Below are 23,000 nucleotides of genomic sequence, written 5' to 3' on the forward strand. Positions count from 1 at the left end.
CAGATTGTTATTTCCTATTTTCGTTTAAAATCAAATTTGCCCAGGTCCGATATAGACAATGGGATCGTTTTGGTCCGCAGTGTACATGGAAATTCGCGCAATTGGTAACCCTTTAATGTTTAGTCGATGATATTTTTTGTGACTGGCTGTACGAGCAGTGGAGTATTCGGTAACCAAGCGTTAGTAAGCAGTATCGTCGCATAAAGTGGGGAGGGCTGGTGAGCAATGGATCGTCGACCCTCGCCAGTCGGCCAGTTAACGTTCGTCCGCCCGGTGAAAACGCGAGAGTTCGTTGAAGGTGGCGCGGACTGACAGTGGCATTAATGGAAAGCCTTCCCTTAATTTTCTCGAGATAGAAAACCGCGTTTCTCTTGACCGCGATCCCTCTGGAAAAAGTGGCGAAGAACAGACGCGCAAATAACTCCTGCTGGGAACCGTCTAATCCACCAAAAGCAATTCCCCGTGATACTTTCTTGGGGTAGATATCGCGCTCTGGCAAACCGAGTATTTCTCGTGTCTCGTGCCCGCGCGCTTCGTTCTTTATCTTTTCTGTGCAGAACGGGGAAAGTGTCGTTAACGGTTAAATGATAATACTCGTTTGGAGATCTATTTGTTTTGTCATCGCGGCGAATTTTAGGGAATTATAGTGTGCGCAGGTATGAAATATTGAGTTGTCCGAAAAATTCGTGACGATTTTTGGCAGGTAGTATCGAAACAGGTCTGAATATATCGGAATGGTTGAAAACAAATAGTATACACAGACACAATGTAATTTCCGATAATTAATTAGAATTGATTACAACCTTTTTGAACCGTTTTGAATATATCTGGAGAAGTAATAATTTTGTTGCCATGGTACCCTAATCATTTTTTACGTAGAATGAACAGAAGAATCGATCTGTGTAAAAAAAAAAAGTATGCATTTCTATTTAAAGAAACGATGCAATTGTTAATTGCATATACATTGCTGCATCTGAACAAAATTTGAAGTCCTACAGACGTAGTGCTCTTCGAACCATTTATCTTTCTCCTTTGGCACTTTTTCGTAAATGCAATAATAACGGAGTTACGACTCGAAACAATTGCGTGGACCACCCTGTATGTTGATCCCCATATGAATCCAAATGTACACACCGACCATGTTAACGCTAAACCTACCGCGACAGATTAAATGATTGTGTTCCAATTTTTTTCTGTACAATTCTTATATACAATATAAAAATTATATACAATTGTTTTATGTATCATTGAATTTAGTATCACGTGAAATATTTTTGGATACAATTGAAAAAGGAACTTTAATACTAGTCGTTCAATTGATCACGGTAGAAATGGACACAAGTAATTTCGTTAGGTTTAATGTTAAATTGCCGTCGAATCAGATTCGGCGATCTGCCGAATAGTCCAGATACATATGTACGTATATTTATTTTTTTTCTTGGGCTCACGTTAAAAGTCTAGCGCGCGACGAAAACAATCAAAGAGAAACATAAGAGTGACGAGAACGAGCGAGGATTACGAGAAGGAATGCATCGGAGTAACAGTGAAATATTACAGCGATCGAACAAGTACTTGAGTTTCCCATGTTCGTGATTTTTTGACATCTTAATACTATGTATTGGTTGGAGCGAGCGGCCTAGTTCTTTTGTTCCGATCCCCTCTAATTTGCGGACACTCGGAAACTTAACGTGGTCGGTGATTACCTACAAATGTGGTCGCTAATACCCTAACGGAGCATGCGACTTTAATATAATTAAACAAATTTAACAGAAACATGAAGCTTGTAAAAATAATATGTTCAAAATTCAAATTTACTTATTCGAAGCTATCAACATCACGAACATCATGAACATTGCATTAAATTGATATAAAGGAAATATTCATAGAAACGCGATATTATGAAACTTGGTTACGCAAACCGTAAAGTAAAACTTTTGAAAATGTATGACGTTTGAAAATGTACGATGTTTTATCAGGACAATGCGTGACCATTTAATGTTTTGGCTAAGGATTGATGTATCGTCGCACAATATTTCATTGCACCATTACTCCACAAGTAATTAGCTTGTTTTGTTTTGTTCTACACTGAATTTTTAGTAATACTCTTTCTTTCGATGGAAATATATTTTACAGAATCAAATTTAGCATAAAGTAAATGTACGTTCTCAGCGCAACTTAATATACGAGAATAATATTTTCTTTTCCAATATACGATACCGATACAAATTGTCCGGTTCTGTTGTAAACGTATGAAAGTTGAAAACTAAAGATAGGCGATAACTAATCTGCGAATGCTTACTTGCAAAAATTCATATTTTCACGAATACAGAAAAAGAATCGAAGTTTAAACGAAAGCGTATATTATTTTCTAAACAGTATGATACGTATATTATTCCTAATATTTTATATATTTTTGCATTTCTGCACGTTCTTATGCATTTTATCGTATCTCGATTGATCGTAAACGCGCAAACATCCGCGATCTAGCGAATACTATGATCGAATGAACACGGAGAGTCGTTTGAATCGTCGGATGAGGAGTGTCTGAAACAAATAGACAGCCCCGGTTAAATTGCACTAGACACGGAGGGTAACGGGGGCGGTTCTGCTCGAGGGCTATCCCTTAATTATCCTGTGCAATGACGCATTCGATGTTCACACAGGTATTTCGCCGTTATCGATCCCTCGGAACTCGAAGACACGTGTACGCGTACCAGTAAACTTTCGCAGTCTGGACTGTTGGGGCCACCTCCGCGTGCCAATTAAATTTTTACGAAGTTAACCTTTTGCAAACCAAATTACATTAAACTTCTAAACAAAATTATACAACAAGACCATCGATGAACACGAACGATAGGGTTTGAACTAAAAGTTAACCCTTCGCTGAACGCTTTCTCCAAATTTAACCAAATAAAAGGATTTTTAATAGGAGCCTTAGTCCTTTCATACCTGGCGTCCATAATTGAGGACACGAAATTAAAAAATTACCAACGCTATCGTTTAGGGCGAATGTCCTCATTTGTGCGCATGAAGAAAGACCAGGTTTTCTCAAAAACTACACTATTAGGATTTTAAAAAATATTTTTCCATACTAATTTTAGTCCAAGTTAACCCTACGCATTAAATGGCATTAGTAGGAGAAAAAAAAATCATTTACGTTCAAAAGGGTTAAGAAGATAGTCTTTTTGGTAATAAAATAAGCCTGCCAGAATAGTCGCGATGGAAATGACATAATCTTTGACGTATAATTACGTAACAATCGGTGTAAAAGGTGGAAATATTCCGTACCATTTGCGTTTGATTAACAATCAAGATTCCGAAGTTCTTTGTGGAAGACTCTTTGTATCATAATTGGCTATAATTTAAATTAATCATAAATAAAGAGTTGAAAAAATTCATGTCATCGCTATTTTTGTATATTCTTTCTTCGTTTCTCTTCTTTTTGTTCATTTGCAATACGATGTAGTCAAAAGGGTTAAATTTTAATAAACACAAACTTCTATATCTGTTCACCTCGGTATGAGTAATTAATCAGTGTTGTAAACATATTATCTGTAGAATATTTAAAACTACATTTAACACATATTTGGAATAGAGTTATATAAAACTAAAAAAATTAAAACAAGAAATGGTTATTTTGACCAAACAATCAGGATGACAGGGTTAAAATAGAAGACGTTACGAAGGATTACGTAGTGAGACAAAAGAAGCGTAATCAACGATAATAATTCTGGCGAATTTAAACTTGGTGTCGATGTAAGTGTCTGTGCTTCGTCGAAACGAACCATGATAACAAGTTTCGCGCGACAAAGGGGACAATAATCGTTGCCATAATACAAACTGGAAACAATATATCCTGCCTTCGAAATGTGTGTACGGTTGTTTAATGTCTGTGTCTCCGTTAAATAAGTGGAAATTATTCCATTCAAAGTGAAAATACGGAATACTACGTACAAGGGATTAACGTAAACAATGGTGAGTTAGTTTCAATATCATCGGTGATTAATATTAAAGTTTCTAATTCAACTCCAATTTTCAACAAAGATCAATGTAATCATTTTCCTTTGTATTAATCCTTTCCATAATAAACGCAACGACTCAGTTCAAGCTTTACTCGTAGCAATACAAACGGAACGAACGGAATAAGTAAATAAATAGAATTATAAAAATTATTTTTATGGAAAAAAGGATTTTAATATTCAGAAACTATATCGCAAGTGTCTTGAGTTGGTAGTCGGTCGTATTAAAAAACAATTTTTCGTAGTTAAAGGATTTTGAATTTTCAGAACATTCCTTTGAATGTTCAGAATATGTATCGCAAAGGTCCTTGAACTGCTATATTAAAAGAATTTCAGGTCACAAAAGGTTAAAAGTTCCAGGGTTTCTCTACTCGATATCACATGGTTTTGTTTCAACTTCAAATGTTAATTTTCATAATTTATCGAGTTTAATATCGTATCAATGTACTCGAAACTTCGTTCATTAGCGAATAATCGATTAACGCTTCTGTTTCTTACTTATTCCGTGTAATATAAGTTCTTCCTTTTATGAAAAATACCGTATTCAACCGAAACACCGTTTCAACCTTCGGATGCGTTAATTTTTTGTTTACCTTTCAAAACGGAGATTATTCCATCGTTATTTACATATTCATAAAGCAATTAACGTCAGAGTTAAACGACAAATGACTGTATCCATACAGTTACAAAATATTGCAAGCCTTCGAATTGTGGTGTGCTACACTTTGCACATTACATTCCATGCATTTCAATCATCCGGTTCTTGAATTTCATTTTAGTCTTTAAAAAATATTGTTTTGAACTATAAATGGTTGTATCAACATATTTATTAAATATTCCTATATGGGAGCACTATGCAGAAATTCTATAAAGTTGGTTTCAAATTCCTTTAAATGTTAACATTCATCTCTCAACCCTTCCATTAGTAGCGTGCTACACTTTGCACATCGCATCTCAAATACTTCAACCATCTGGTGGATGAATTTTATTTTACCCACCAACAAAGAGATCACTTGTTAGTTATTTATATATTTATACAGCAATTTATACGCCAATGTGATAGTTAAACGATGAATTTATAGAACTATTAAATATTACCATATGAAAACATTGTGTGCAAATCCTGTACAATTTCTCTAGTCTGCTAAGGATTAACATCTCGTTTCTGTGTAGCTGGAACATTTTTCCAGCCACACCCCAGCCACGATCTCAAAGATAATATTTATTCCGTTAAAAAAGGGTCGTTTCCAGGCCAGTATTTCGGATAATAAACTAGGAGGAACAGAAAGAATAAAAGGTACGAGCGGAGCTGTGTTCCGTACTCGGAAAGAGGGCCCCGTTTATTTAAATTTTCGCGGTAGTAGTGTCGTTCAAAGCAAAGAAGTCGTGTGTTTATTGTTCCACGATCGTTTCTCTTCTGTTGACGCACCTCGGAGATCACCGACGTGTCTAAACGTTTCTGCACCCCCAGAAAAGAATAGGAATTCCCCATAAGGAACATGTGAACTTATCAGCGAAGTGCAAAATATTTATTGACTCGTTTTAAGCAAAAGTTCGTCCAAATATAAACTAGATCGAATTGCTTTGATCCTTGCAATAAATTGATAAAGTAGATTATATTAACTGAGGTACGCAAGACATTCTATAATTCTTTTAGTGAGTCTTTTGTGGTTTCTTGAATAGACGCAACAACTATAACGTTGATTTGATTTCTGCAAAACTGTTGAGCTATTGATTCAACTTGAACAAATTTTCGATTGCTGTTTGAGTGGAAAGCAGTTAAAGTAATTAAAAGAAAGTGATTATCAACGAGTCGAGCAATCATCGTCTTCCTAGAATATGTACAGTATCGCCTCGAAATAAGCAACTCGCCGGTCCCGACCGAGTTGCTTATTTCGAGACAATACTGTATACACATTTTCCTACTTTATTCTCTCTAAATCATTGCTGAAATGTAAACATAATAAAATTAGAATACAAATGTGTAACATTTGGAAACGATAAAATAGGAAAGTATGCATGTCTATAGTTGGAAACTACTATAGTTGTTCTAATTTTTATTGCTCTTAACGGCGTCTGTTTATAACAACTTATTTTCTGTTCACTTAACTTAATTCTATTCGATGTAATTTTTGTTCATCTAGCGCTTGTTCTTTCACGATTCTTGCCATATCACAGCCCTGTTTATCTTCGACCCATTTTGATCGGTGTGAACGCGGCTTTAGCAGCCAAAGAAAAAGTCGTGCTTAATCCACGGAGATCTTTTGTCCGGAATGTGGCCTTTTCACCGTTCGTTTACGACCTAGACAGTAAAAACCTGAAAGAGCGTTTCTACCCCCATGAGTCACTTCGTACGTGGTAATTCCATGTGGTGAATAGGGGGAGGGATTGGAGGAATTGAGTAAGAGACCAAGAGAAAACCAAGCAGTTTTTATTCTATCGATTTGTCACGTCGCTTAAAATAATTGGAAGGAACGAGTCGCTAGAGAGCTGTTTCGAACAGGACTTTTCCGATCGAACCTATGTATGTTTCACATTCTTTGTTCCCAATTTACTAGACTCTTTAACTCATTCGGAATGGAACTACATTTGGACAACAGAACTGTTTTTCGCAATATTTACGATGTGAATTTTAATAATTATAGTATTATTGGCAGTATCCAATGAAGCTACATTTAATTACATTTCTATTGTACACATTTCTATTATAAAGTTAATTGTTATTTATTAAAATTCTCGTTACCTCGTTATGCTAAAACTCAACAATATTTATTGAATTATTTTCGGGTGAAAGTTCATCTAAACGTAAATTAACCTGGTATATCATGAGTGGTCCAATTTAGACAAACTTTCCCTACAATTTCATTTACAACACTGTAAATGATCCAAAAAGAGAGGTATTTTTAAAAATTGCTCATAAAGAAACTGCGATGAGATGTTTTTAAACTGTTATTATCTTTTATTAAACATTTAAACAGGTTTCATTTGAAATCATTTTTGTTTTAAATATTTTTTAGACGGTATATTTGAAATTAAAAATCTTTTCTTTTTAAATAAAAATTCTATGGCTATATTCTGAACTTCTGAACTTTACGAAAAAGTGTTATTTATTTATTGAAAAAAAAAACAGATAAAAATCAATCTAAAAAGAAATGACTATAAGCCATAGAGACTAGTTTTTTTTTTTCTAATAAGAAAATGTGATTACAGATCGTATCGATCGGACGCATAGTTTTCTCAGAAATCTAACTTTCATTTATATTATTGTGTTGATGTATACCAACTACATATGTTGCTCTAGATACCTAGAAATCCTTTTCAATCAACTTCGAAAAAGAGGAGTTTACTCAATTCGACATGAATATATATATATATATATTTTTTCATACAAAATTCACAAGAATTTAATATTTTTAATATACACGCCATATTGAATCCGCCATTTTGAATTTTATAACTTGCGACCCAAATAACTCAAAAACACTAAGCTTCGTGAAAATCCGAAAACTCTGTAATTTTGGTCGCATTTTTTGCCATCCGGTCCACCGTGATTGTCGTGTCCTTTCAATTTCATTGTTACCAAACCGACCCAGCTAGCCAACTTCTCATTTCTACATACATAGTAGCTATCGCGTTATTCAAATGCGGTATAAAATATTTTTTTAACGAATTAAAATATGCTTTTTCTCATGGACAGAGGGTGCCGGGTGGTGGCGGCGTGATTGTGGGGGGTGGCAGTAGTTCGGCCACCCCCCAAGGTGCACAACAAGCCAGCAACCTGGTGTACCGCGTCGTGAGCTCGAGACATCCTGGCGGCGGCCATCATCCTCATGTGAAGAAGTCGGACAGCTCCCAACAGACGGATAACTCGGCGTTCAAGCACCAGCAACAACAGCAACAGCAACAGCAACAGCAACAGCAGCAGCAGCAGCAGCAGCAGGGCTCGAACAGTTCCACTAACACCAGCTCAAACAGTCAGCAATGGAAAAAGTACATCGAGGCTGGAGCTGCGAGGGATCGGGAGAGAGACAAGGATGGTGCACCCCCGAGTCCTAGTCCCTCCAGGCGATCCCAGGTAAACATTTATATAGTTTCGTCCCTTCTCGAGTCGTCGCTATGCCGGACAATATTGATCTTCCTGATGGGCGATTTAGCTCGTTTAACGTAGCCTTTGAATTTTATTTTTATCTCAAGGGGTTGTGTTGTACATAGTTACTAGCAGAAGCGCCCACCCTATATATATATATTATGTATTCTATCTGTATTTAAATTATTCAAAAGTTAGAATTACCAATTCTAATTCGCTTGAAAATGAACCTTCATTCGTGTACTGTTTAGTAAACAGTAGAGTATCTGTGATTTCTTTTACTGTTTCTCCGATGTATTGGTGAACGAAACGAAATATCTTTTTAGTAATAATTTATTTATAAGAATTTGCACAAGACAACGTTTATTCAACTTCAAATTGGAGACAGTTTGAAAACAAGTTCTACAATTTGAGTAAAAGTATGTATGTCAGTAAGTTTTGCCAACAACTATTGTACTTGTAGCTTCAATTTTACACATTATGAATTTGTTAATAGTACGGCTAATTTGTAGGATTTTACATTCAGTGATTTCCGGATTTTGTTCAGGATAAACATCGGAAGCAGGCCATGGCCGAATATGCGAACGGTGAAAAACCTCAGAAAGTTTCATCAGGCACGTCGACCAGTGGTAGCAGCAAAGTAAGGGGAGTCCCGCAGAGTTTTGGATACGTGAAGAGACACAGCGCTGGTACCAGTCCTAGCCCTAACGGAGTCCAAAATGGTGGCAAAGATGCTACGAGAACAGCTCAAGTTAGCGCAGTTCCAAGAACAAAAGTACGCAGACCCTTAACTCAATTTCATTGTCTAAATAATCCTTTTCTTTCTACATTATTTAATCAAAATAATCAGTTTCAAATTTATTATGTAGTTGAGTGAAAATAGTGAAAATTTGAAACGTCATGTTTTTCTTTCGAAAATGAATAACGACAAAAATGTTTCCAAAAAATGTTAGTTTATCTTTGGTAATATTAAAGATCCTCATGCTTGATTAACCATAACTTTGATGTTTTGGAGATAGTTAGTATATACTTTCTCAAAGGTTCTCATGTTTAAAAAAAATATAAGCTGTGAACTAAACAGTAAAAAACCTCAAGGTTTCATCCCATACGTTTTAAGCCCTCTTCAGGGTTACTTAATGAGTTATAGGACCTTGTCCAACGATACACAAAATTTCTCTACAATAAATCATATCGGAATAATTGCCATTTCTTACAACGAGTATAATTTGTTACTATTTAGCCTTTTGACAAAATATGAAAGATACTCTTTAAAAAGGCCCAATTATTCATTTCTTCTACACTGTGGTTGATAATTAGACAAAACCGTAATACCAAGCTAAAGAAAAAAAATTTTGTTTTCTTCAATTTGTTGTTCCAGGTTAAAGTGTCCGGTGGTACGCAAACATGCACCACGGAACTCCAGGCCAATTCTGCCAACTCGAGTCAAGGACATCATTACAAGAGTTACAGCCTCACGGGTCCGAGTGCCAGTCAACTTTCGCAATCAGTACGAGACCGGCTAATGTTGGGATCCCAGAGCCTCCCAAAGCCTGGTAGCCCAGAATTCACAGCACTATTTGCATCTGCTCATCATCGAGACAGAGGACCAGGCGCTGGACCAACCAGCAACTCCTTCTCCCCGCGAGTACTCAAACCATCTGATGGAAGTCTCAGTGACACGTGCAGCAACTATGCAGCGCCTGATCTTCAAGGATATTACACTCCCAACAGCCCCTACACTACATCCTGGATGAGACACAGCAATACCTATACACCCAGTGGACGTTCTCAAGGTACACTTCTTGGCACTTCAAATTCGTTTCGAATTGATGTTAGGGAAACATATTCACCGCAGTAATGATGACGAAGAAACAGAAGTATAGAGTGATGAAGAAACCTATTGGTACAAGTAAGATTTTGTCACCAAATTACGCGTAGGTTAGAAGAAAATTGTCTGTAACTTACTGTTTAACATATGTTAAACTATTCCATAATAAAAGGGATAGTAAAACATAGGTAAATAACCATTTTCATCTCAACAAAGTTATGAATGTAAATACAAATTAAAATTCTATAGAATGGTTGCTTTATATCTACATATCTGTATCTTACTCTGTCATATCTGTATATTAATATGTTTAATATAAGAACAGGATTAGAGAATAGGCTTTTTAAGTCTTTTTAAGTTTAAGCAAGTTGTTCCTGATATTCTTCAAAGGATATCAAATTATACTTAATTAAATAATCCGGAAAATAGCATAAGTCTGGTACTCGCAAAATAACAGTGAACCTGAAATTTATTCAAAACTGTAATAATTATATGTATCACTTGTACAGTTATATCGGTGTCGGATATCTCCGGTGATCATACACACAGGTCGTCTCGGGGATGCCTGATATATCCGGCGATAGTAGTGAAAGGGTTAAACAAAAAATTAAACCTTCCTCCGTAGGGATGAGCGTAGTGTTTATCGTGTTGATCTTATAAACCGTCTCTTCTATTTATTCAATGAAATGTTTATTAAATTCTTGTAATTCCAGGAATGGGTTTATGCGAAGCTGACAGTGTAGAGTCGCTTGGTTCGCATCGAGCAAGCTTAACTCACGCACGTTTGTTGATGCATCAGAGGGATTCCACGGGATCACCAGCACCTCCACGACTCAACAGAAGCAACTCCATTAGGTAAGCCCGTTACACAAATTCGTTTCTTGCACTAGCTTTCACAACCTCATACGAGATCCTTAGAAGTCATTTGCATACGTCTATATGTATAGATGCATGACTAGAGGATGCAAATGTCTCATCATATTTTTTCAATCGATCAGTTCCAGCTTTTTTCTGATTCTTTATAATTAACCACTCAATGCCAGCGATTGCTCGTTTACTGTGAAATAACGCAGATCATTTGATACCGTTTTAGCCATCTGCGGGACAGGACATTCCCAAGGTAGTGAGAAAGTCTAGAATACACATTCGTCGAGCCTGTTTTCAATGCATAAGTATTAAACGAACAATACCATCTAGGGTGGTATACACCCTACCTGTACACACGAGTGGCCGTTACACGCACTTGAAACACAAATATCCCTGTGTATCTATATCTCTCGAATTCTATCTGTTGACTAAATAGCAATTTAGCTCTCAGTAATTGAAATTACTTCGATATTCCTTAGCAATTTGTATTTCTCGTTATTCTATGCTTTTTGTGCAAACGCATGTTAATGCTTCTTTACCAAACGTTACGCAACGAATGGAGATGTATCGGTCGTACGTAATCTTTCAATAATTCATTGTGCATCTTGCTCGCCTTAGAAAAGTTACCTGGAGGATGAGACATGCATACGTCTATGCGAGCTTAACAAAATATATTTTAATTGTCACTACTTTATCTCATTTTCTGAACAATTGCTTGGGTCTAAGCTTCAAACAGGAGACAGTTTGTAAACAATTTCTCCAACTTGAATACAAATTTATATGTAATTAAGTTACATACAACTATTACCAACACTTATTATATACAACTTTAACTTTACATATTATGAATTTCTTAATACAACTAATTTGTAAAATTTTATATTCAGTGATTTATATATAAGTATATTTGATGTCTTTTATAAGTTTTCTTGCACCTTTTTTTTTATCATTAAGTAATTCTCCACATAGAGTAGCTATTTTATGTATATTTTATCAAGCTCGTGAAGACTGCAGTATGTTTCATCGTTAATGCAATCCTTGAGTTCCATTTTTTAAATAAAATCAGAATTATGTAATATCGCTTTTGACATAGTCGTTTATAGCTTATATTTTTTTTTCTCTTCATGGAAGTACACTTGCGAATCGTTCATTCGACTTTTTTCCCCTTCGCTGTCTTATTATACAAGGTGTTCCGTATAAAGTGTTGCAAGCTGTTTTCTTAGAAATTAACAAAAATATCGAGTTCATTTTTACTGTCCATTTTTTAAAACGTACAGTTATGTTTGCTTCTTGCCTATTCACTATCGTTAAATCTTATGTGGCGAATCATACTATGCTTATTACGTTTTAGTAATGGTTCTTATTATTACTTTTGGAAGTGATCTATAATTGGAATTATTAAGGGGTGACTATTCAAAAGAAAAGGAGGGGTCGTTAAAGTTTTTTTTTAAATAGAAGATAGTATTAATTAATGGATTAAAAGTATGCATAGTTACATAGTTATGGCGATAGATGTGTGGTGAGGGGAAAATTCAAAGAAGCAAAAGAGATGTGGAGAAAACGAAAACTATTCACATTCTCATACATTTCCCCATATTTCGACTTGCCATAAATGCATAAGCATGTGCAGTCTAGCATAATGAAAATAAGTATGCATAATGATAAAAAAATCACCTTTCATTTGTACAAATTTATGGAGCTTCACTATTTTCTCTACAGTTACTCCAAAATGATTTGTTATGCACTAACAGATAAAGCATCCCTGTGCCATTCGTCTGTAAAAATGAAGTCGAGATCTTCATTAGTTTCTGAAGAAACAGCTTGTAACACTTTATGCGAGACATCTTGTAGAACTGTACGAGTGTATACACGATCGTGAAGTGGTACTCGACTTTCAGACGGAAAGGAATTTATCTTTTAATTAGGAGCCTCTTCCAGATCGACTAATTACTAATACACTCGCCAAGTAGATAGACGTGTTCTCGTCGTTGTCCTAAACAAACTGAACGCTAGGATGCGAAGCAACACTTGTCTGAGTCATTCGTCTAGAATTTCTCCATGAACTGAATCTAATGAACCTCGCGATACGAAAATCACGCCAATTTCTTCGCATCTGAAGACTTCTGTTTCGAGGAGACGTACACTCGCATGATTTTATTCAGGAATATCTCTTGAGAGGGTACTCTGGTCTAGGATTATGGACAAGTTGACTTCTCGCGTTGTCTCTTGTAGCGTAAGGTTTGAGGAATATGCTCTTAGAAGATTGTATTGAAATTTTTAAAAATAGTGTAGCTATTAAAATTTTGTTGAAATTAAAGCTGTAATATGAAGAACTTAATATGTTGATTGCCATATATGAGTAAGAAGACTTTTCAATAAGAAACAATATAAATTAATTCTGAAGATATTAAAGAAAATAAATTTGGGTAAGATTTGTGAAGTTTTATGACGTTGTAAAAACAGATACTACCACAAATATTTGATTGCAAGTTACAATTGTAAGTTTCAATTACAGATTAATAATTACTCCTATTTAATAATTCAATGCAAATTTAACTAAGTATAGCACTTTTGATGATTTGAATTATCTGATCGATTCTTGTTTTCCTGAATGCAGTCAAGCGCGGCAAGCTACAACAAATGTACGATTACTGTGCTTTCTATCGTTTCGGAGCCAAGTACTTGGATAATTTGCGTACAGAAAACTTTCTTGAAATTTCGACAATGTTTTGTGAATTGTTGGACGCCTCCTCCGTTCTTGAACGTTCGACGTTAGTCATCTTCTATCGATGCACGTTCCGCGCTTCTTATTCTTCGAAGATACAAACAGTTCCGTCAACGATCATTCTAATGCGTAGAATATGAACTGACCGTAACAATGAATATGCACGGGAACTTGAGATTCAGTCGGGGAACTCTTTGCTGATCTTCGAAGGTGTTTACGATAAAGTATTTCAATATTCTCTACCCGTGATTTAGATGGATGTACCTTTGTTTTCCCAGGTCCACGAAAAGCGAAAAAATGTACCCGTCGATGTTGGCCAGAGGAAGTGGAGCTTCGTCCTCTGTTGGCGAGGAAGTCGGAATAGGAATGGGTGTAGGGGTTGAACCTTATTACAGCGTTCCTGTAGGATCCACCGGATGCGCGGGACAGCATTGGTCTCAACCAACGTCTCCAACGCCTACGCACACCTCGCGACAACCACCCAATCTTTACCAACACGTGCACAAGGATGACGACAGTAAGTGCACATTCTGGTGTTTTACTAACAAACGTAGTCAAAGGGATGGACAGCTCTTTGCTTAGATACAAACAATGCAATTCCAAATGTTTCAAATAGATGAACAGTCGAAGAGCTCTTTGCTCTATCTATGGCACATACATACAACTGAAATAGAGTTGGGAAATGGATTAGTCGCTGTGCTGAATAAATAAATTAAACTAATTCTTATTTTAAATGAAAGAACGCTATATTCTTGTTCACTTTTTTCTTTCATTTCTGCAAATTCAACTGAAATCAAAGGGATGGACAATTCATTGTTGGATACAAACAACGCAATTCTAATTGTTTCAAATAGAAAGATAGTTTTCTAACATACAATAGATTTTCAATCGATTCAGATAGATGAACAGTTTTATGGTATACCATAAACATATGGAAATGAGTTTGGAAAATGGTTCAGCCCCAAATAAATAAATTAAATTAATTTTTGTTCTTGTAAATGAAGGAACGTCAGAGATTTCGCATTTTTTTCTGCAAAAACAAATGATCATAAGAAGAGAACGAACAATATACAAACAACTGAATTGAGATGAAAATTGTAATTGCGTTTGAATCTTGAAACATTTAGCAGGCGTATCGATGTAAACTAGTGCTTGCTGATGAAGGATTGCTGTGACTTACCTACAAAACAATGTTGAATTGAAATCAACTACATTATTGATTACTAGCAGAGACGTGCTCAGAAAAACTATCAAACTCAGTACTTCGTGTCGTTTCGAAGAATGAGCAGTTTGTAATCTCGTCGTGTTTTTTTACGGAATAGTTAAGATATATTATTATGTTGTGTCATAGTAGTAATGTTCTTTCCATACGAAAGAGTGCAATAGTTAAGGAGATAAGCATATGTGTTTAAAAAGAAACTTGATTCATACAGACATAAAAGTACAAACTTTCATAACTACTGATAGCTAGTTTTTGTGCCTCCTTACAAATTGCTTAAACCTTTAGCTACACATGAGCACAAATTTTTCTAAATTGTAGCTATCGGGATGAATTTTTGTTTAGAAACTCTTTAAAAAATAACGAACCAACATGCATATCGATTTTACGATCCGACTATTTTTTCAAAAATGCAAAAAGAAATGGTTCGAAATTTGTTCGTTTACACCATTGAATTCAGCGTCAAAAACTACATAAAAGTACAACGTTTCAAAATTTTGTCTCAATAACTACTGGCAGCTAGTTTTAGCCGCGACACCCTCCCTTAAATCCTGATGTCAAAGATCATTCGTAGAAATTTCTACCATATTATTAAAAAATATCGAAGTTCGAAGTCAGCAGTCAAGGATATACAAATGTTGCCGTAACTTGCTTTACATTTTCTACTTTTTCTTGAAAATAAACGTAAAAAGAGAAGAATTTCCTCTTTTATTGTCCCCAGTTCACGGTTCCTCGGTATCCTTGGTATCGACAGCGAGCAGTCTGTATAGTTCAGCAGAGGAGAAGCAAGCGCACGAACTGAGGAAATTGCGACGGGAGCTCCTAGACGCTCAAGAAAAAGTCCATTCGCTGACTAGCCAGCTATCGACAAACGTGAGTACATGTTATGTCGATTATAGTAGCGATAAGGCCTGCCTGACGTACATTACAAACTTGCTACCGTTTCTACGGTGCAAATATTACCTATTTCGTAATTTATATATATATATATATATGTATCAGTGCATTAAAATGACGTCATTGGTCGTACACAATTGCTCGAAGCGGATCTATCCGTTCTCAAGTGAGATAGCTCGAGTATATGCCCGTGTTGCACGAAGCGAATTGGTGCAAATGATTAATCATAATTAATCGAACGGGATGACAATTAGTGAAGTTACGAGCTGCTCGTTACAGTGTCCTCTAACGAGCTTGATCTGGCCAAACCTGTTGCAACAATATTCTATGGAACGTTAACGTGTCATCCTTTATATACTGCTAATTTACGTTCGTAATTCCCATTATGATCTCTTGCTTAATTATGGAATCGACTTATGATTCTGTAGTTCCTCTTTATACGTAGAGTGAACCACGCTATATAAAATAATCATTCATATCGAAAAATAATCGTTCTCGTTTTAACATACAGAGGAAAACCGCAGTTTCGCACAAGTTAATCTGCATTTATTTTTTAACTGTTTAAATTTAAGTCGTGTTCAGGATATACAAGATTAAAATATATAAAACAGAATATAATTATTTGGAGGTATTAGGTTGTCCCGAAAGTTTTTTTTTTCGCGAGTTGCGCTCAATTATTTGATGTGGTCGTGTTTCTATAAATAGACAATCTAATTACATAGATATTCATGTTGTAACAGTAACGGAGCAAAATGAATCGTGCACAATTCAGTAATGTAACATAAAACATGAAATATTGTGCACGTATTACTTATTAATAAAGCGAAAGAAACTTTCGGGACAACCTAATAGTAACTGAAAAATAATAGATTAGTAGGTTTCGTCCGAGCACAAAGTATTCGTGTGATCGTAAGAAAAATTAATTATTTGTAACAGAAAACACAAACAAACAAAAAAATAGTTAAAAATGAATTTGTTGTAATGGAAAATAATGATTCGCAAAAACAGTGAAAAAGAACATCAATTAAAACTTACCTTCGTGGGATTTCCTTTTGATTTCATCGATATTTTTCCTTTTAAATTATTAGTTATTCGAAGTGGGATCACCTTCAATTCCTCTATTGGAGCCATTTTTAAAAGTACTTTACTGGAAATTTGATGTTTTCTAATTCGTACGGAGCAATAAGTAGACTGCGGATCTTTATGCATTTATAGGAAATTTGAATGTGCAAGAACTTACAAAATGCAAATAACATGCAAGAATGTAAAAAAGATCGAAAGTAAAGTTCATGTTATAATATTTGCAGGATAAAATAAATTCCTATTTAGGTTCAATTTTTATAGGTACGTTTACAAAGATTTTATTTTACATAAAGATCCGCAGTCTAGTCGTAAGAATCGTACAAATACTTATTGCTTCTATACTTTTACCCACTTTTCCCATTTTTTTTTTATTAATTTCCCATATTATATTAACTAGTAAATGTTGTTTGGACCATGTCTATCTTAGAGACTTCCAAGAATATGTAAAATATCATTGATTATAAAAAAAAGAAATTAAGAAACTACGATTTCACACAAAAGTTTGTTAGGAAATTGATCGGTGTACGAATACATTCTACGCCCACTGTAAGTACGCGTACAAGTACGTGTCAAGAAGGAAGATTTTTAAAGTAATTTCGAAAGACCCGCGGTCGCCCCAACGACAGCGGAAGCGTCCGTGCAGCTGATAGGTTGTTTAACAAGGAAGATCAGGGGCCGGAGCCAATCAGACGCGACGCGGCCACACTGGCATCTTGGATCGCCGTGGCGTGCATCGGTGTAGTCGGTTTACGTTCAGTTTGTGCCGAGACGCGCTGCTTCGAGTGTCGTGCGTTGTATTCTACCTCGTCGCGAATGCAAAACAAACTGTTCAGTGTGTTCATCAATCGGAGATTTGACGGGACGACACGATTCCGTGTGATAAAGTGCGAAGAAGATTGTTTTACCACGAAGAAATCGATTCGTGACTCGTCGACGTCTACGGGGTCAGTGATCATAGGACGGAATCGATGGCTCGATCGATGAGCCCGAAACGTGATCTTCCGATGCGGCGGACTGGCTGACAGAAAAGTAATTGAAATGGAGTCGTTTGTCTGGTTTGATTTTTACGGATGCGAGCGGGTGACTCGATCGCTTTCCGTCGATAACTTATCGTCGTTCAGCGACCTTTCTCTTTGTAAACCGCTTTATCGAGGATTACACGTTACCCTCGTGATACTTCCTAGGTTTGTTTACTATTCTATCCTTTATCTGCAACGCAGCAAAATAAATATCGGACGGAGAGAAAACTGCCGACGCGTAAAACGTTCGTAGAATTAACGTTTCAAATCATTTCACAGCAGGTCGATTCTATCGGTTTTGATTGATTTTATTTGTTACTCGTTAATTGTCCGCAAGTGCTCCAGAAAGGTTGTCTTGTGCTGTGTATTACAGCAATGTGATAGAATTTTATATCAATCGAATCGTGGGATTAATTAATTTCGATTAGAAATCGAACAAAGTCGGTGCAACTGAAAAAATAAAAATATATCGAATATTTCAGTGAACTACAAATTACTTATACATGAAATAATTTACATTGGATGCAATGTGATACAATTTAAAACATTCCTTGTTAGTCGCATTTTCAGTTTTACGCGACAACTCGAGTAGTAACTCAGGCGCAACAAATTTTTGCTTATGTTACATTTTCGTTTCCTTCACTTTTTTTTAAATATTTTGTTTCTATTAATTAATATATTCTAATAATTAATATTGAAGATATTATTTAATTATTATTTGATTTATATATATTTCTATTTATATATATATATATAAATATGTATTTATAATTCTATTTATATATTATTATGTATAATATGTATGTATATATATATATATATAAATAGAATTATAAATTATTGAATGCAAAGATACAAAATTGACTTCTACACCTAATATCGATATTTGGCTTATTGTTAAAATTAAGTCCACCAACGTTAATTTCAATCTTACATACACGTATCAAGTGCGACGAAATTGTGTGCAAAATATAAATTTTGTTTATATGGTATTTCTTCGGCCGCACGTGGTATCTAGAACTCATTAGAAACAGTGATCACGTCTAACTATAAGACGACGCGGACGTAGAGTTTACACTACTCTCGTTGCTCGACACGCAGCGACCCCTTTCGACGTCCGTGTTTCGAATACGTTAAAAAAAAACGGCCATTCGTATCACGATTGGTCGAAGAAGAAATAAGAGGAAACATATCGTCGCTGAGCATAACATTTTTTATATCCGACAGTGTCTCGAATATCGATAAAATTTCTTGCTCGGCTTCGCGATCGGCAGTCATTTCCACCTCTTATTTTGTGTTTCTTCTGCTCGTGCGTGTGCCAACTGTATACACAAAACTCGGCTGATCAAACTTGACACTTTTTTTTTTTTTTTTTTTTTTTTTATCAACTCGACACTTTTCTAACATCAAGTACAAACAGTAATATTTCTTTTCCGCGTCAATATCAATAGATCTTTTGTTGATAGGTTTTCCATCGTTCGTTTCGTCACAAATATTGTCGGTTCGTTTTACGTTTGACCTTGGAGTTACGTAAAAGGCGATTTTTTCAAATTTTAGCGATCTTCGAGAACGCGTAGGTAACACATTTATAGTTTTAAATTCTTTGTCCTTCGTCGATGTTTTATATAAAACAGTGTACGGTGCACTTCTAAGAAACCTCGTCCAACATATTTGCAACCAATTTACCTGTTCTCCGTTGGTGTATTTTCTTATCTGTAATATGACACGTAATACACAAAAAAAAAAAAAAAAAAAAAAATTTAAGTAACAGGCTACTGATCCTCAACCATCTGCTAAGCCACCTACCTCTGTCAATCGGACTCGCGCGACTTTCATAGTCGACGATTATGCAACTTCGTTTATCGACCAATTTTAAATCGTGCAAAACATGGAAATTTGTTAAGAAATTAAACACGGACTAGTCGTACGTACAAAGTTTACGTTAAATTAAGCACGAATTACGCGATCTCATTTTTTTCAAAAATGGACTCTCACCACTTTCAAAATAAACGGTTCGTATCGTTCCAGGAAGTCTTCTATTTGACCTTGAAATAATCTTCGCCCCCGTTTCGCGTATCGATAATCGACCGTTCCAACTCGTCGAACATCGTGCTATCACTGTAACAACAAGGTTGCACCTGGATCGCCGGACACCAAAGGGTGGCGGAGGGAGGGAGGGAGGAGGAGGAGGAGGAGGGGGGAGGTTTGATCGCTTATACGGGAGGAAAGAAGAGTTCTCGCGGATCGTTCCTAGGAAACGACGGATCCTACCCGGAGACCAGACGATTTTTGCGCTAGTATATGCGACGGGTGTGCAGCATTCCCGGCGCGTACACCTTCGTCCGCTATCGTTCCACCTTATTTTCTCCGCTTTGTCTTTTTCTCGCGTTTCCGTTTCTGTCATTGGCTGCCTTGCGAGCCAGGTCGAGCGTTCGTCACCGGCGCGACCGGTCGACGATACCGCGTACCGAGCAACGAGGATAAACTCCTCGCGGACGGGAAAAGAACTCTGTGCCGACTCGGAAACTCGCGATCTTTCCTTCCCGGCGATGTCCATGTATAGTTATTCACGCCCATGTACGGTTCCTCGTTACGTCGATCGTCGTGCGAATCCCTGGGATCGCGCTTTAACCGGTGAAATATGAATCCTCGCTCGACGTCGATGCCGTTGGACCGAACGGGGTTGTGGGGTCGAAACCGCGGCGATTAACCGGTTCGAGAAACCGATTTTTTAAATTTAACACATCGATCGTTGCGTCAGCCGGAAACGGATGACGGGTTTTTTCTTGAAGGAAATACAGACGTTAATCGCCGAGGTGAGACGATGATGATAATAAATTTGAATAGACAAGTTTTTTCTTGCGTAAAACTTGTGGGTATTTTATTTTCAATTTGGAAATCGTGCGACCAGTCGGAAAGAAATTGCACTATTAAATCGATGACCATAGGAAATAGAACGATAGTAGATTTTATGAATTTTTTTAAATTTGCAATTTAAATTAAATCAATTTTAAATTACATTTCAAATTTAAGAACTCCATGGTAACACTTACTCGCTTGGATTTGTAATTTCAAAGACTATGAAAACAATCACAGAGAGATTGCAATATTATATAATATTATAAGCACGGTAAATACAACGATAGTAGGCATGGTAATACAATTTATATTATCGTGTATATAAATCCAAAAGTAAACAGAATTATTAAACAACGCATGGACAATTGGAAATTACAGACAATCGCGGAGCGGGAGCCGAAATTTCGAAGAACGCTGTATTTCCAATAACAATTTTGCAATTTCTCGCAACGGATGGATAGAAATGAAAGCTTGTGTTTCAAAAAACCTTACGTTCTATTGTTAGTACCGATCAATAGTCTTATCGTAGAATTTTGTTCGATAGGCAGACCCAATTTGGGTTATAGAGGGTGAATGTATTTGAAAGAGGAAGTCGAACAATCGATCGTTATGACAAGCGTTATTACGAAACGCTGGCAGCTGCGTTACGTGGGAAAAAGATTAATTATGTCGTTCGAGCGCGCGATGTTTCACCATTGGCAGCAGTTTATTCGTAATCAGAATTCCAGTAGACACTTTTAACCGGAAGCCAAGGCAACAGGTTGTACTGAGCATGACTTCCCAGTGCCATAGGTTCGTCGATAATGTCACTTACGGCACCTTTGACAAATTTCCGATATGTTCGCACAATTATTGAATGGAAACTAGTCGGTTGGCAAATTCAAATCTCTCGCATAGTTAACCCATTCGCTGTCAACTACGAGTTGTCTCGTAGTTCAAATTGATTGCAATTACACAAGGGATAAGTTTGTAGCGTTTTTAGTCGCGAATTATTGCAAAAGAAAATCGTAAATTCTCTTTTTAAGGGAGGGCGCCAAGACCAAAACTAGCTACCAGTAGTTATTCAAAGAAAATTTGGAACTTTGTACTTTTATATAGTTTTTGACGTTGAATTCAATGGTGTGAACAAAAAATTGTTTAAGCATTTTGTTGTTTTTCCTTTTTTATTTAATGCAATATTCACGATTAATTTTCATATCTGAACGAAAATCTAAAATCAAGGCAGAAACGTCGAGGTATAATTCGTTCACGAATTTCCCAATAATTCCAATTGTTGGATTTTAGCTAAAATCAACTAGTATTTTGAATACCGTAGAAAAAACCCCACAGCCAGATGCGACACCGAGTTCGTCGCCGAACTCGGGCTTTAGTGGGGTTGCTAGATATTTTTTGCTTCCTCTGAACACTGTACGCACTCGGTACGTGAGCCTAACACGGCAATATAGGCTTAGCGTCATAAACCGTGTTCGCACAATCAGGACACTCGTCGACGCTGTCGACTACCTGGGTATCGAAGACGACCCGAGGAATAGCTTCGAATTTTGTGCGACAGGCAGTTCTATCCGCGCTTGCAAACCGAGAGATTGCCTAGCTGACCGTGTTACTAGCAACCTGACGTCGTTGTACATACTTGACCTTATATTTACCTTGTTTTGTTTTTATCCATAATAAATACGCAGTGGAACATTACTCTGTTGCCTATATATTTATTTGAATATAAATATCCAACACTGATATCTACATATTCTTGTATCGAAGAATTAAGTCATCCAATTTCATAGATCGAACGTCTTTAGTTCCTCTACCTGGTTCCTCGACCTATTCACCTGGGCTTTGTTAAAATCCACGGGTAACCGTGTGTCTCCTCGTAAACGGCAAAGAACAAATCGCTGTCCTCTTCTATCTCTTCCCCAACCAGGAAACTTCGAGTTGATAGTTGTTTTCGCGAACGCTGTAAGATTTCTGTCCGGTTAGATCACTGTCGTTTCCACCAATGCCGTCAGCCCCGCGACAACAAACGAAACTCCTGTCGTCTTGTTCGCGAGCCGAGTTACCTCGTAGTTAATCCTGGTTAGGTGTCCCATATTTTGCTTCTAACCCCGTTTCTGTAGTCGTAATTACGTGACGCATACATTTGCAGTCATTAACCACGCCCGTTGCTCTCCGCGCAACGAAGAAGACCACGATAACTTGGAACATCTGTTGGCTCGGTCTGTCGTATCTTTTTTCATCGTGTTCCCTGTGTCGCCAGACGTGCGCGGTGTTCCTTGATTGCAATTAAAATTTCATTTCCAAACGCCCATTGTGTCTCGATTATACTTCTTCGACCCTCGATTCTTGCTCGACGATTTCTCTCTCTCTCTCTCTCTCTCTCTCTCTCTCTCTCTCTCTCTCTCT

The 23,000-nt window shown here is 36.6% G+C and overlaps 1 protein-coding gene across 1 annotated transcript in view; it reads left to right on the forward strand.

Annotated features, from left to right (window-relative positions):
* Positions 1–23,000, forward strand: part of LOC128876645 (protein sickie) — a 209,691-nt gene that overhangs the window by 133,536 nt on the left and 53,155 nt on the right. The window contains exons 10-16 of the mRNA XM_054123172.1: positions 7,717–8,094; positions 8,654–8,881; positions 9,485–9,899; positions 10,648–10,789; positions 11,028–11,054; positions 13,805–14,043; positions 15,467–15,618. Of these exons, the coding sequence (XP_053979147.1) occupies positions 7,717–8,094; positions 8,654–8,881; positions 9,485–9,899; positions 10,648–10,789; positions 11,028–11,054; positions 13,805–14,043; positions 15,467–15,618 (1,581 nt within the window). The remainder of the gene's footprint in view (positions 1–7,716; positions 8,095–8,653; positions 8,882–9,484; positions 9,900–10,647; positions 10,790–11,027; positions 11,055–13,804; positions 14,044–15,466; positions 15,619–23,000) is intronic.

Source organism: Hylaeus volcanicus, chromosome 1, assembly GCF_026283585.1.
Source record: "Hylaeus volcanicus isolate JK05 chromosome 1, UHH_iyHylVolc1.0_haploid, whole genome shotgun sequence".
Classification (NCBI taxonomy): Eukaryota; Metazoa; Arthropoda; class Insecta; order Hymenoptera; family Colletidae; genus Hylaeus; species Hylaeus volcanicus.